Raw genomic sequence first — 16555 nt, 5'->3', positions numbered from 1 at the left:
ATACAATAAATAATCTACGTGAAAGACAAATTCTGTAGTTTCGATCTTACCCACTTACTCTGATTTCCAATCCTGAATTAATCAAATTGCTTCATGCACGACATAGAGTGCTATTTATCTGGCTACTTAAAGAAATTTGCATACTTGTAATCAAATTATTAAAGTAATAATTTTTCAGCTCCGTTTTTTCTAAATGGTTAGGAAGGCCTTCGGCTGGTGGTGACCCTCAATTTCTCAATTTTTATCATTATTTGTGTGAGAGAAGCAGCTAGAAATGCGAGATAACGTATATGACTCGTTGAGAAGCGTCGTAAAGGTAGTAATACGTTACAGGTGTCATTCAGGTATCATCGGATGTGCTTAGAGAAATTCTGTAGTTTGGAAGCAGTAAATATTTAAAATATGTCCCCTCTTTTTGAATAGGCGGTGTATGTTACTTTTACATGTTGGGATTTCGTGGCATGACTACTATATCGCTTTTAATATTTATAGTTACGTCCAATTTTTAGTAAGAAATCAAATATGTAGTCGTGAATTGTGTGACAATAAAATATTTTATTGACAATTACTTTGTATTACATAGCTGGTGGTCACAGCACTGCTTTCTCAGAATATGTTGCCACACAGATATTTCATAGACACAGCTCGATACATTTATGATGTTGTTGCACACTCACAGAGTACATACACTTACTGCTATGCGTAAACAAAGATGGACAAAATTTTCGTGTGGCAACGAGTATTACCAAAACTAGAACGCTTGTTGTGGAGTGCCGTTGCGCGCTCGGTTCTGACGTGCTCGCCGACGAGGTGAGAAAGCGGAGAGGCGAAGCCCATCCGGGAATGTAGAGACAGCCGTGGGAGCTGAGCGGGGGCGGGGGGAGGCGGGCGGCGGGGGCGGCGGCGAGGCGCGGCGCGGGGGCGGCGCGGCGCCTACTCGCCCGTCATCACCTCCATGAACTCTGCAACACAGCGAAAGTAAACACAGCACCGGCGTTAGCTCTGCAACTCAGAGTAAAGCAGTGAGATAAAACTCTGCAACAAAGATGCATGGGGAGGTAAGTACAGTGGTGACATAAACTCTGCAACACAGGTACACACGTCGCCACTGTACTTGCCTTGTGTGTGCCTGTGTTGCAGAGTGTATCGAGGAGTACAGCCCTACATAAATTCTGCGACACAGCTACACGGCAAAGTATGTAAGGTCTGACACAAATTTCCGCAATACAAGCGCAAAGTAACGTAAGTGCAGCACCGATATACACACGGAACCCGGAAAAATGGCACAGAGAGTATACCCCTACATAAACTATGCAACATGGTCGCATTTCAAGGTAAGTACAGAACCTGCATGCCCTCTGCAACGCAGGTACACGCAAGGTAGGTATAGCACCGACGTAAACTTTGCAACATTCGCGCTTGGCAGGTTCTGTACAACACGTGCATGAAAACTCTGCATCATACACACATGGCACCAGGTACACACACTACTATACAGACACACGATAAGGTGAGTACGGCACCTACATAAATTCTGCAACACAGTCACATGTCAAGGTAAGTGTAACAGCTACATTACCTCTGAAACACAAGCACACATCTAGGTAAGTACAGCACCTACATACGTTCTGCAACACAGCCACATGCAAAGTCAGTACAGTGACTGGATAGACAGCTGTAACACAGGCACGTGGCACACACAGGTCAACTCTTGGAATCAAATCTGCATGTGGAATCCACTTCCTTGACTCTTGTGCAGAAAGGAGTGCACTATTCTGCTGCATACATCTTCAATAAGCTACCACAAGAACTCAAAAATCTTAGCAGTAGCCCAAACGCTTTTAAGTCTAAACTGAAGGGTTTCCTCATGGCTCACTCCTTCTATTCTGTCGAGAAGCTCCTGGAAGAGCTGAAAGATTAAGCAAATTCCAGTGTTACATTGTTGATTTTCTTTATTTAAACTTACGAATTGTCGCCTGAATACGTTTCTTGTATTTCATTTTATCTGTTTCTACTACCGTGTTATAATTTCATGTATTGACTCGTTCCATGACCATGGAGACTTCTCCTTAATTTGGTCCCACGGAACAATAAAAAAATAAATAAATAAATAAAACACCTGTTCTGCACAGTGGAGCAAGTGGCAAACAGCTACACAGTGGGTAGGGGCTAGGTCGAACACTGTTGGATGTTACTACCAGCAAGGAAAGGTACTTTTATTTCTCACTCGAGTATTATAAACAAGACATACGATAACATGGGCTCAGTTCCTGACGGGAATTCTTAATTATTACTCTGATGGAAATGGAAACTGTTGCACCATGAGCTCCTAGACCACATGATGCCAAACTGATACTCCAGTATTTCCATGCCTGTGGGATATACTGATTAAAACGCCATCCTTATGTGTGCTCACTTTGAAAATTTTCGGTTCAGAAAAGTAAGCTATTTTGCACATGAAGAATTAAGTGAGTTCATGATGGCTATTAGGTGTATCTAACGTTGCTGGAACTTTTCAGGTGAAGATAACAACACACACGACCACAAGAAGCGTTATCATCTTTCATACCTTCGAAAAATTCAGACCATTGACATAAGGGACATAGGAGTGTCACACTGACAGATCACGTAGATCGTTGACTGTAGTGCTATGACTTCAGAACGACCAGCAACGACGTGGAATCAGGTCAACGTTCGGCAATGAGAGAAGGGAGGGTCTTTAGAGGAGGACTGCGCCACAATAGATCATAGGATTTTCGACTGCTTAGACGGATGACAACAGCTGAAATGCAAGCGGAGGTTGCACACTAAGTTTCATCACGTACCCTCTGGAAGAGATTAATGGATGCTAGGTTGAGATCTAGAATTGCCGTGTGGCTTCTCTATTGACTCCCATACCACATGCAAATGGTGTAGATTCAGTGTCAACTGGGACATTGAGTGACATTCCTTGGTGTTCAGGGAAGAGCCTCGATTTTGTTTGTGGCAGTCAGATCGACGCCAGCGTATACGTAGAAGACCTTAACTCTTGGAATCATATGTGTGGGGAGCTGTTTGATATGACAGAAGGGCTGATTTGATGACTATAGAAGGAAGCCTGAATACTCACCGCTACGTGGCAAGAATGGTAAATCCTGCTGTAATATCGTTCATTACCAGGGTAGACAATGTCATATTTTCACCAGGATAAGTCACAGCTGCAAAATACTAACGCGAATTCTTTACAGACGAATGGAAAAACTGGTAGAAACTGATCTCATGGAAGATCAGTTTGGATTCCGTAGAAATGTTGGAACACGTTAGGCAATACTGACCCTACGACGTATCTTAGAAGAAAGATTAAGGAAAGGCAAACCTACGTTTCCAGCATTTGTAGACTTAGAGAAAGCTTTTGACAATGTTGACTGGAATACTCTCTTTCAAATTCTGAAGATGGCAGGTGTAAAATACAGGGGGCGAAAGGCTATTTACAATTTGTACAGAAACCAGATGCCAGTTGTAAGAGTCGAGGGACATGAAAGGGAAGCAGTGGTTGGGAAGGGAGTGAGACAGGGCTGTAGCCTCTCCCCGATGCTATTCAATCTGTATATTGAGCAAGCAGTAAAGGAAACAAAAGAAAAATTCGGAGTAGGTATTAAAATCCATGGAGAAGAAATAAAAACTTTGAGGTTTGCCGATGACATTGTAATTATGTCAGAGACAGCAAAGGACTTGGAAGAGCAGTTGAACGGAATGGACAGTGTCTTGAAAGGAGGATATAAGATGAACATCAACAAAACAAAACGAGGATAATGGAATGTAGTCGAATTATATCGGATGATGCTGAGGGAATTAGATTAGGAAATGAGACACTTAAAGTAGTAGAGGAGTTTTGCTATTTGGGGAGCAAAATAACTGATGACGGTCGAAGTAGAGAGGATATAAAATGTAGACTGGCAATGGCAAGGAAAGCGTTTCTGAAGAAGAGAAATTTGTTAACATCGAGTATTGATTTAATTGTCAGGAAGTCGTTTCTGAAAGTATTTGTATAGCGTGTAGCCTTGTATGGAAGTGAAACATGGACGATAAATAGTTTGGACAAGAAGAGAATAGAAGCTTTCGAAATGTGGTGCTACAGAAGAATGGTGAAGATTAGATGGGTAGATCACATAACTAATGAGGAGGTATTGAATAGAATTGGGGAGAAGAGGAGTTTGTGGCACAACTTGACTAGAAGAAGGGACCGGTTGGTAGGACATGTTCTGAGGCATCAAGGGATCACCGATTTGATACTGGAAGTCAGCGTGGAGAGTAAAAATCGTAGAGGGAGACCAAGTGATCAATACACTAAGCAGATTCAGAAGGATGTAGGTTGCAGTAGTTACTGGGAGATGAAGAAGCTTGCACAGGATAGAGTAGCATGGAGAGCTGCATCAAACCAGCCTCAGGACTGAAGATCACAACAACAACAACAACAGCAATGCAAGACCCCACTGAGCACATCGCACCACAAAATCCTAGAGTATATGGACGCTTGACTGGCCTACCAGGTGTACTGATTTATCAACCGTGAAGCATGTCTGGGATGTGATGGGAAGAGGTACATTTTTAACTGCAACAGGAACCTACATGAACTGATACTGCATGTGTTTTAGGAGTAAGAAGAAATTCCTCAAAATGAAATCCAGAGGCTGTTACTTGTCATATCACAACGAATGCAAGAATGTATACCATTTCTGCTCAGTGGATCCTTTTGAAAACCATTAAAATAACTGAATAAAAATTGTCGACAAAATATCAACAGTAAGGCACTCTCGAAAGAGGAGGCTGGAAGTAGACGTACGACATACCATACTGCATGAAGGCAAATTTTTAAGGAGTTTTAATTGCAATATTCACTAAATTCAGTCGATATCTGCATAGTGTGCAAAGAAGAACATGGTGTACATCTAGGCCAACACGCGTTATTGAACCAGTCATTTACCAGCATATCATTATTTCTGTCAGAGAGTGGTAATATACTGCAACATTTTTTCAGAAAACTAATAAGTAACAAAAAATACTAGATATTCTGTGCAGGGCATTGCAAGAACTCACACCATCGATGTACCTGTGAAGGCATTACAATGTGTTGTTGATGACTGGATTGTTCCCTTGACTGTAACAACTCCCAATACCGCCATAGACATATTAGTCGACACAATATGATTGCATCTGAGATTAAGGGCGCTTCGGTCTGCTTACCGCGAGTTTTTATCGTGATATTTCACGTGAAACGCTGAAACACTTGCTAGCATCTGCACAACTGTCGTGAAATCTCTCACAGTGCGAAGCGTTTTCCTCAGACACAGGTCTACTTCTTTACTGTAACGCCACCGCATGTTTCCGCCTGCGCTAAATGCCGTAACATCGTGGTCGGGTAATATGATTAGCGCAAAATGGACAAAAGCATCTAACCACTCGAAAGACTGACGATGCGGGAAAAAACATCAGACTCGTCCTCATTATGCACCCACAACTGCAAAGCGTAGCCTGTCTCCCTGTGTTTTATTGATAACAATTGTGAATCGATGGTCATACACTAACGTGGTCATAAGTACACTATCGACCATTAAAATTGCTACACCACGAAGATGACGTGCTACAGACGCGAAATTTAACTGACACTAAGAAGATGCTGTGATACGCAAATGATTAGCTTTTTAGAGCATTCACACAACGCTAGCGCCGGTGGCGACACCTACAACGTGCTGACATGAGGAATATGGAATCGGTGGGTTCAGGAGGGCAATACGGAACGCCGTGCTGGATCCCAACAGTCTCGTATCACTAGCAGTCGAGATGACAGGCATCTTATCCGCATGGCTGTAACGGATCGTGCAGCCACGTCTCGATCCCTGAGTCAACAGATGGGGACGTTTGCAAGACAACAACTATCTGCACGAACAGTTCGACGACGTTTGCAGCAGCATGCGCTATCGGCTCGGAGACCATGGCTGCGGTTACCCTTGACGCTGCATCACGGACAGGAGCGCCTGCGATGGTGTACTCAACGACGAACCTGGGTGCACGAATGGCAGAACGTCATTTTTTTCGCATGAATCTAGGTTCTGTTTACAGCATCATGATGGTCGCATCCGTGTTTGGCGACATCGCGGTGAATGCACATTGGAAGTATGTATTCGTCATCGCCATACTGGCGTATCACCCGGCGTGAAGGTATGGGGTGCCATCGGTTACACGTCTCGGTCACCTCTTGTTCGCACTGACGGCACTTTGAACATTGGACGTTACATTTCAGATGTGTTACGACCCGTGCCTCTACTCTTCATTAGATCCCTGCGAAACTCTACATTTCAGCAGGATAATGCACGACCGCATGTTGCAGGTCCTGTACAGGCCTTTCTGGATACAGAAAATGTTCTACTGCTGCCCTGGCCAGTACATTCTCCAGATCTCTCACCAACTGAAAACGTCTGGTCAATGGTGGCCGAGCAACTGGCTCGCCACAATACGCCAGTCACCACTCTTGATGAACTGTGGTATCGTGTTGAAGCTGCATGGGCAGATGTACCTGCACACGCCATCCAAGCTCTGTTTGGCTCAATGCCCAGGCGTATCAAGGCCGTTATTACGGCCAGAGGTGGTTGTTCTGGGTACTGATTTCTCAGGATCTATGCAGCCAAATTGCGTGAAAATGTGATCACACCTCAGTTCTAGTATAATATATTTGTCCAATGAATACCCGTTTATCATCTGCATTTCTTCTTGGTGTAGCAATTTTAATGGCCAGTAGTGTATCTGGACGTCTCCACGTAATGCGGAATTGACCACCATATGTCACGAGAAGAGGACCCGTTAGTATATAAGGAGGCAGAATGTATTGTGTTGTCAGTAGAGAAGAAATAACACAGGAGAGGGTCAATCAGCAGAGCTCAGCGACTTAGAACCTGTACTATTCATTGGATGTAAGCTGGGTAAGAAATTCATCATGGACATTTCAACCCTTCGAAAGCGGTCCATGACGGCTGTGACTGTGAAGTGGAAACTCAAGGCAGCAACCACAGGTATACCAAGACCAGGTGGACGTCCAGTGCTGGTGGACAGAGACCGTCGACCATTGTGGATGGTGGTGGGAAAAAAATCGCATGAATCAGCAAAAGAAATTACTCAAGGGTTCCAAAGTGCTACCAGTAAAGCAGCTAGCACAGTGGCTGTATGTAGGGAGTTAAAACGAATTTTGTACAACGCTTCTCACGAGCCACATACTTCCGCAGAGAATGGAAAACGACGCTTGAGGTGGAGTAAAGAGAGACTCCACTGGAGGGTGGATGATAACGAGCGATTTGGAGTGATGGATCACGCTGTACCTTCTGTCAATCCTACGGAAGAGTACGAATTTGACGAGTGGCTGGAGAACGTCACCTGCCATCATGTGTGGTGCCAACAGTGAACTATAGAGGAGGTAGTGTTACGGAGTGGGGACGGTTTTCGTCGTTACGGTGAGGTCCGCTTATTCCGCTTAATGAAAAGCTAAATGCGGCAGGATGTGAAAACATTTTACAGCATTGTGCACCGGGTACAGTTGAGGAACAGTTCAGAGACGATGGCCAGCTAGACAACACATCCTTTGGTAAAGCAGCGTCTTTGAAGCAGGGTTTTCTGGGGAATAAAATTCCTGAATTGGACTGCGCTGTCCAGAGTCCCTACTTGAGCCCAGTGGAACACCTTTGGGATCAGAAAGTTGACTTCCATACAGACCCCAGCATCCAATATCATTGTCATCTCTGGTTTCGCCTCTTGCGGAAGAATGGGCTGGAATTCCTCCACAGATATTCACACACCTCGCTGAAGGTGTCCCAAAAGAGTTGAAGGCGACATGAAGGCAAAACCTGGATGCAGCTCATATTAATGTTCACTAACAGGTGTCCGGATACTTTTGGTAAGAATGTGTAGAACTTTACACAAAATGAAGAAATGTTATTGGGATTAGTTGAAATTCGTAACATAAGACTACGGAAGCATGTGCTGTACTCATCCAACAATCCCACCTCTATTACAGTCACTTGTATTCTCATGATTTTACGTGCCTGCTGGTGCAATGAGGTGTTAATATTCCTTCGAAAGGATGCCAATAACTGTTAAGAGACGTCGCAAGTGATTTTAGACAATTCGGCTTATAGTGAAGAAAGATACGCTCTCAGGTCACATGGCTCTTGAGCACAATTTATCCAACTAGCAAATTTATCACTTGATATTGTTAAACAATACGTTAGACAATAATGAGGGAGAAACGCGCAAGGGCCTGCGCGGTGATCGATGTTACTATACCTAAGTACGTGTCCCACGCCTGCGCTCAGCTCTGGACGTCTTGCATTGTATGCAAATGTAACACAACGACCACACATCACACATCAGTACATGTGGCAGTTTCTCTGGGGCAGTGATCAGCTTGTTTAAACGGACGGTCTTAAAAGATCCCTAAGGTCACGGGTACACTGTTTTTAAAAGAATGGAGTCACTTCATAGTAATTTCCACTATGGATTTCTCCTTGGACACGCCAGAAACTTTTAAAGTCGGGGCTACTTCCTCTCCTGTCAGCTTTTGTCTCTATTTCCACGTCTGTCCATGTACTCTGTTGTTTCATGGAACTGCAAAATTCTGAAAGCATGGGACACAGTCAGAATTGCAAGGGGAGAAATTTACTGTCACCCGCGATGCCGGCAGGCGAGCAGTGGCACTGCGAAATCTGGTCCCAACATATCACAAGTGTTGTCGCTAGTTGTATTTATCTATGATATAAAAGGAGCTGAACAGATACCAGGCGAAGATTGCGAAAAATTTGGGGTCAGCACAAGCACTCCAGCAGGATAGCGGAAGACTGGATAGACAGGAGAGCGAGAAAATTACTTGCACCTAGTGACGGAGATATCGATGTATCGCCTCTTCAGTAAATCGGGTGTACGATTTCCATGATGATGATACATAGCATACAAAACATCGATACTTTCTATATATTGGCTTACTACTATATCAAAATGACTGAATCCTACTTACTTTTAAAAATTGTTAAGTTCGAAACAGGAATTGGTTATTATTTAAATTTGGTCTATGACAGGTGTGCCAAGAAATTTGTTTAAAGTTCATAAGGCAACCGTATTTAATTACATTAACCTAATAATCTGAAGAACACTCAGAACGAAAGTAAGAAAGGGAACTCTACTCAAGTTCTACAAAACGAAGTCAGTATCAGCCGAGGCATATGGTAGTGAGTCGTGGAGCGTAATAAAAAGAAATGAACAAAGAATACAAGCACCGGAGATGCGATTCCTAAGAAGAGTAGCTCAGTGTACAGTATTGGGTAGGAAAAGAAATACTAACATCAAGTCTGTACTGTGAGCGAAAAGCTTAGATGAGCAGAGTAAGGAGTACAGGAATAACTGGAAGAACCCCGTCTCACAAGAATGGAAGAAGACAGAATATCAAAGTCAATTATGAATGATTATCCACTGGATAGAAGGCTATTACGAAAATCGAGGAAAAGATAGAAAGATCAAAAATTTAAGTCAGGAGGGCGTAACAGGCAAATGCCTAATACGTGCAGGAAGAAGGAAAGGAAGAAGTAATTACAATACGATTAACGTACATCAACAGATATCAGAGACAGGACATTTCACAGAACTTGACTAAAAGAACGGATAGGTTGGCAACGAAAAACAGTTGCTTTGGTAATGGAGGGTTGTGTGGAAAGGGAGGGGGGCGATAAGAATTGTGAACTACAGTAAGTAGACTGAAATGGATTAGCTATGCTAAGATATGGAGACTTGAATAGGCAAGACTAACGTGAAGAATTATATCGGACCAGTCCTCGAACTGAAGACTACGACAACGACGTTTGACAGAATGTGTGAGAACAACGATTACTTATTTCCAACACCTAGAGTAAGTATACAGAAAACAGAGTTATGAAAACCAAATATCTTGGGAAAATGTTTAGATATTGTCAATATAACGACAATACATTATCTGTTTTTGATACCTACATTATTTCAACATAACATCGATACTTTCTACGGGTCGATATATGGTGCAGCTCGCCTACCATCAAAGTCGACGGTCCCGGAGCCGTCTGAGTCGATCTCCTCGATCATCATGTCGAGCTCTTCCTCCGTGATCTTGTCGTCCAGCTCTCGCAGGATCTCCCTCAGGACGCCAGTCGTGATGTACCCGTTACCTGGAACAAGATATTTTCCGCATTCGTAGAAGTCTAGTATATTTTGTGAGAACACCTACTTATATCTCGACATATTTGTCTCACTACTTTGTGTCCCTCAGTGAATATCATCAGGGGTAATCTCGGTGGTCCGGTAGCCTTCCCGTCTAGAATCAGTGCAGGAGATAGAGAAGACCCAACGAAGAGTTAGGTGAAAGGTTCGTTAGTAAGCACGAGAGCGTCAAACGCCAGTGTTAAGTTTGCAAGAAAGGCGTTGTGCGCCGCGAGAGATTTACCGTTACAATAGTCCCTAAAACTATCAGACGTTACACTGTTCTCTGCCACAAATACCTCTCGAAATGACTGTTATGGGAAAAGGAGAGGAATCCGAGTTCACACGGGAGCTTACTGCCAGGCATACTTAACTCGCAAAAGTTATGGATTGAACTTGGAAGGGGTAAGTGATATTGGAATTGAAAGTACTCTTCGCTACACAAAATCATTTCGAAATAACATAGAGCGAAGTAAAAGTGGCACATTTAACAATTTACAGGTGACATTTTAATTATCATTACATTTTAGATAAATGTCAAGGTGTTTCATACACTTATTAGTATAATGAATATTACAGGAGTCAGCGGAATAAGTGACGAGAATAGAGAGGATATAAAATACAGACTGGTATTAGCAACAAAAAATTTCTGGAAAAATAAATTTGTTACCATCGAATATAAATTTAGGTGTTAGTAAGTCTGCTCTGAAAGGTACCAGTAACCCCCAACCAGAGCTGAGTAACTTTATTCAAAAACTGAACTTCGCTAATCTTTAGTCTGTTACTAAAAAAGTTAACTTTGGTAAATGTTAAAGCATTACATTACAAGGAAAAAAAAATTGGAAATTTGTGGTAGGGGCTTAAGGAAACAAACTGCTGAGGTCATCGGTCCCTAAGCTTACTCACTACTTAATCTAACTAACTTACGCTAAGGACAACACACACGCCCATGCCCGAAGGAGGACTCGAACTTTCGACGATGGGGGCCGACTTTACAAGGGATTTATCAGAAGTTAACGTAAGTCGTGTCGTTAACTCGTAATAGTAAACTTTATGTTGTGGATGTAGTGAAATGAGCAAGTGAACCAAATGCAATACCTTTACTTAAACAAAAATGTCTTGGTAGTGGAAGTTTACGCAGGACATCGAGATAAATAAAAAAGAACAGTTGAACGATTTAATCATTTAGTTTTATAATTATTTAGTTGCCAATGTCAAATCACGGGAGAACCAAATTACTGTACAGGAGCATCAGATAATATATGAGATAAGGTGCATATTTTCCTTCATGAATATCGATATGTTAAAGTTTGCATCCGAGAGCGAGGCTCGTTTAGGAGACAAAATGACTTCGCCCACGAAAAAACAGTCATTCGACTGCAGCATCCGATGGTGTTGTACTATATTTAATAAAGAAATTTGCTAAATACTCTTCCACGAGAAATACCGCAGGTAGGTTCATTTGAATTTCAGTGAAGAAGTATTTGCTTAATTAATAAGATGTTCCTCTAATCAACAATACGTCTGCCCAAATTTCTCCTCGACATTGAACTTTGCTGAGGTGTTAAGTTTTTGTCAGATTCTCAAACGACTTCGACTCGATGACATGTTCGTAACAAAACGTTTACTCTGCATTGGTCCACACTGTCTTGAGACACAGTGCTGCCAACTTCTGCAGTGCGAAAAGACTCTGCAGTCTGTCGTGTTTTTCTAACTGGATTACTTCTACTGGATTCACAGTAGACATCTGAGTCCCCAAGATTGATTTTTTGCTTTGGCTTTCCTTGGCTGGAGCCTACCCTCACTGTTTCTTCAAACTGGACATACCGCTGTTCATCTGCTATTTGTATGTATTGCTTCAAATTGTTAAACTCGATATGTGAGCCCTAATTGCTGATTTTTTAGGCAAGCACAGTTTACAATCGGGAAGTTCAAATGGCTCTGAGCACTATGGGACTCAACTGCTGAGGTCATTAGTCCCCTAGAACTTAGAACTACTTAAACCTAACTAACCTAAGGACATCACAAACATCCATGCCCGAGGCAGGATTCGAACCTGCGACCGTAGCGGTCTCGCGGTTCCAGACTGCAGCGCCTTTAACCGCACGGCCACTTCGGCCGGCACAATCGGGAAGTACTTGTTCTCCCAACGTGTAATCAAAATTAATGCAGCCATGGATTTGTGTCAGTTGTAGAGCCACGCTCCGATTCCGTGATTTAGCTTTCACAGTCAATCCACTAGCAAGAAATAGTACAGTGAGTGCAGATTTCTATGGCCGGCAAATGCACAGATGGCGGGGCACAAGTGGGGAGAGTGTAGTGGTGGGGGTTATAGGCAGGCGCTGTAGGGGAAATGCCGAGCGCTGGAGAGCATACACGTTCATATTTTCTGTAAATATGCCCACACTTGTCTGGTGGCCGTTCAAAAAGATCTACTGTGACATCTCCTTTGGTTAGCATCCAAACAGAATTTCCCCAAAAATGCAGCGATTTATTATTGTTTGATTGTTAACCATTTGTAACTCCCAAAATAACATCATGGGTGGCGAATTTTGAGTAAAACCTACACATTTCTCTGCTTGCCAAGATAAAATCTGCTTCTTTTGGCAAAACACAGCAGACTTTACACAGTCGCAGCTCAGTACACATTATGCACATGCAGTTTGCAAAAGAATTCTGAAAAAGTGTTTTGTTAAGTTTGTTAAGTGAGGAACTGGGGAAAAATAAGGTCAATATCTTATAAAAAAGCACATTCTCGTTGCAAAGTAAACTTGTAATGTCTTCTCTTATGTTATTCCAAAACCGATAGCGTTTCTCATTTCACCAAATATCCCTGACCCTAAAAAATTGCATTCTTTCATCGAAAAAGTCTGTAGTTAGTGGAATAACATGGTAGACAATGAAGTTTTGCGTGATAACGAAATGGCAAAGTACTCTTCTCTTTGCGTGCTATCACGTACCAAAATCTCATTTCGATATCTCAAACCGTTTATGAAATATGAGGAATGTTGTGGATAATTCGCTCTGGCTTTATCACTGGCGCGGCGCGATAGCAAATGATTGTGTTACGTCAGATCAGTTTTCTCGAGATTGGTAACGGATAGAGACCTCCGCCCATCTCTAAAGAAAAAATCAATATGTTAGCCAAATTTCAATCGCTGCAACATATTATGTAAATGCACCAAAGGAAAAATCTTAGCAACCTATATTTTTCATTGGTAACTTGTTCGAATTTCACACACTCTATTACTTCCACATAAGTATCACAATAACAATGACCATTAACAAAATTATGGACACATTATCATGAACCAGACGTATAAAGCTATAAGTAAAGCAAAAGTTAATTTTTTTATCGAATAGTTTCTGCAGAATCGTTTGAGAATGATTGCAGGGTGAACACTTCGATTCTTCGACTACCGTACCCTGCGCGGACTATACTTAAGGTGAACTCGGAAAAGAAACAACAACAAACAGCCATCATCTAGTTATTCTCGCTCACACTCGATTGCTTACATCGATCCCGCGCAACCTGGCGTAGCCACACACCTACATGAACCGCACTTGTCACAGCATGGTTTCCACGGGCGGTGCGGCGTCATGTCATAAATAGCAGGTACCTAATTGTCGAATAACGGTCTCAAAGAAACTTAAAAGAAGTTACACGGTCCGTTAACGTTTATAGAAGTTAATTTAAAGTTAATCCGTTACTCGAAAAGTTTACTTCGTTAATTCACTACTAACAGATCAACGGTATTGTGCCCAGATATATGCAGCCAACCCTCGATTCTTTAAAAAATCGAATTCTTTAAAGAATCTTTAAAGTATGAAGAATAAGGGAATCGATTATTTAAAGAATCGAAAGAATCTAACACCCATGTACAAAACAATTTCTAGCGCCTGATTGCTTTACAAATGACTTAATGTGTTAAGTATTTGAGGTTAGGCATGTAAAGCCCTTACGTTTAAAGACACAGAACCGTAATTATGTTGGCTTTAATTAGCTTCGGATCATCCACCTATAAACTGACAGGAAAGTTTAGAAAAGGTTTCAGCTATGTTTGAAGTTTGCTGAAAGGCGCTAAGTGCTCTCATTGTCACACACTGGACGAGTAACGTGCGAGCGATTTGCGTTCCATTTTAACAAAAGCTAGTTTTCCACCCATATCAACGTATATGACGTCCTACCCCCTGAAGTATGTGTCGCACAATGATATAATTGTGCAGGAAAATTCAGCGGTATATGTAGATACTGTCTACAAAAGTGTTACGAACTGAAATAGTAATGAAGAAACAAATTAAGACGTCACGCTTGGTACTGAAGTTCTAGTACATGAAAAGCGAAAGTGCAGTAATTGATAAATTTGTTTTCTTTTTCATTATTTTGTATGTATGTGTATGTGTGGCGGGTGGGGAACGGGGAAGTGCCAGCAAAATAAAAATTTCGGAAACGTTTCACATTATGTGTAAAAGTATTTTTCAAGCCGCTGTATGCCCTGATTCTAAAATACTAGATGAATATAGCCTCAAGACATATATACACAATTCCTAATTTTAATACTTTTCTTATTCTGTAACACCTACCCACCGATTTGTCATTTAGTATCAGAGTACCTACTTTTAAAGGCAAAGGTGGCCCTGCTGTATGCACCAACTGCCGTCCATTTCTGGTCCTCTCCCACACTATTATGATATTTGAACATATCCCTGCAACAGGCTGCGGAATATAGACCAGTTCTCAATAAATCAATATGGGTTTGAGCAGGGATGTGGCACGATACAAGTAATTTTTGCCAGCTGAAGGAGAAATTTCTTGAGAAAAGGAGGTCACTACACTTTGCCTTTCTTGACCTTGGGAAGGCACTCGATTGGGTATCACTTCAGATCATTTGGTATGCTTTTCGCGATCATTAAGTTCCTGAAACTTACAGACACTGGCTTAAAATGCTATTCAAATTCGCTAGCAGAGCTGACTGACACCTGCCCTGTTACTAATGGCGATCAACAAGGTTCAATTGTGACTCCACCGCTCTTTGTTACCGCAGTGGATACCATAAGGAGCAGCCTACAGAGGTATGTATCGTGACAATGCTGTACGCTGAAGGTATGATTCTTGAGGCGAATACCTGGAAGGATCTTCAGACTCAAGTCGAAAGATGCATCGATTTGACATCCGTTTAAATTCTCCTCGAATTATGCAAATTAATGGAAATTCTCTTACCAAGGTGAATACATTCCAGTACCGGCGATCTCGATCACTGAGTAACGACTATGTGAGTGAGCAAGAATCAGAGCTAACAGAATGCGATTCAGAGACGCTACTGATATTCTTTGTGATAATAAGGTGCCATTAGGCCTCAAATCAAAGATAAAAAAATGTAAGAATGTTCAGAGCAGTTGCATTGTATGGTATCAAATGTTGGCCCGCCCCTGGAAGTCCTGAGACTCACTCTGTGTTGTGAAAATGCTGATACTGAGAAGATCTTAGACATTTCTCTGGTCGGCCATATCAACAACACAACGATTCGACAACTAGTTTGAGTGTCTCGAATCAATGAGAAGATTCAAGAATGGATACTTCGTTAGTGTCGACACATCGTACGGGTCCTGCTCAGTTGAGTCATCAGCTCAACCTGTCATCCAACAGTAAGAGACCTGAATTTCGGTGGTTAGGCACCATAAAATCAGCTCTACGATCAAGAACCCTAAGTCAACGGGAAAATTTAGATCATAAGAAATGGCATGATCTGGAAGGCGCTAAGAAGAAAAAGAAGACCGTTTACATACAGGTACCATCCTTCTCTGCGGGACGTACTCTTGGCCAAATGAAGTGTCCCTACCAAGAGGACAGAACCTGAGTAAGGACACTGTACGAAAGTTATTTAACATTATTAATTCATTTTAGTTTATTAATGAAATGAAATGATCGTATGGCATTGTTGGCCGGGGGGCCCCTTGCGGGGAAGTTCGGCCGCCGTATTGTAAGTCCTTTTCAGCTGACGCCACTTCGGCGACTTGCGAGTCAGTGATGATGATGGAGAACACACAACACCCAGTCATCACGTGGCAGAGAAAATCCCTGACGCCGCCGGGAATCGAACCCGGGACCCCGTGCGCCGGAAGCGAGAACGCTGCCGCAAGACCAGAATTGCATTGTTGACGACAGTATCAGTGATTCAGCATGTTTCTTAATTTCTTTTCTGTGACGCCAGAGTAAGAACGATAGCATTGAAGGTCAAACAGATAACTTTATGATACACGATGCACGTCGGCTGGTCTAAGTGGCAGTAAATAAAGGTTTATTTTATGA

The 16555-nt window shown here is 42.3% G+C and overlaps 1 protein-coding gene across 2 annotated transcripts in view; it reads right to left on the bottom strand.

The window, feature by feature from the left end:
* Positions 1-535: 535 nt before the first annotated feature.
* LOC124605102 (troponin C, isoallergen Bla g 6.0101) overlaps positions 536-16555 on the bottom strand; it is a 53073-nt gene continuing 37053 nt past the window's right edge. For both annotated transcript variants that reach the window (XM_047136551.1, XM_047136552.1), the window contains 2 exons: positions 10083-10214; positions 536-962 (listed from right to left, as the gene is read on the bottom strand). In XM_047136551.1, coding sequence (XP_046992507.1) covers positions 934-962; positions 10083-10214 — 161 coding nt within the window. In that variant the 3' untranslated portion in view covers positions 536-933. The remainder of the gene's footprint in view (positions 963-10082; positions 10215-16555) is intronic.

This window comes from Schistocerca americana, chromosome 3, assembly GCF_021461395.2.
Source record: "Schistocerca americana isolate TAMUIC-IGC-003095 chromosome 3, iqSchAmer2.1, whole genome shotgun sequence".
In the NCBI taxonomy this organism is placed as follows: domain Eukaryota; kingdom Metazoa; phylum Arthropoda; class Insecta; order Orthoptera; family Acrididae; genus Schistocerca; species Schistocerca americana.
The sequence above is the reverse complement of the archived record's forward strand: the minus strand, read 5'-3'. Positions and strand labels throughout refer to the sequence as shown.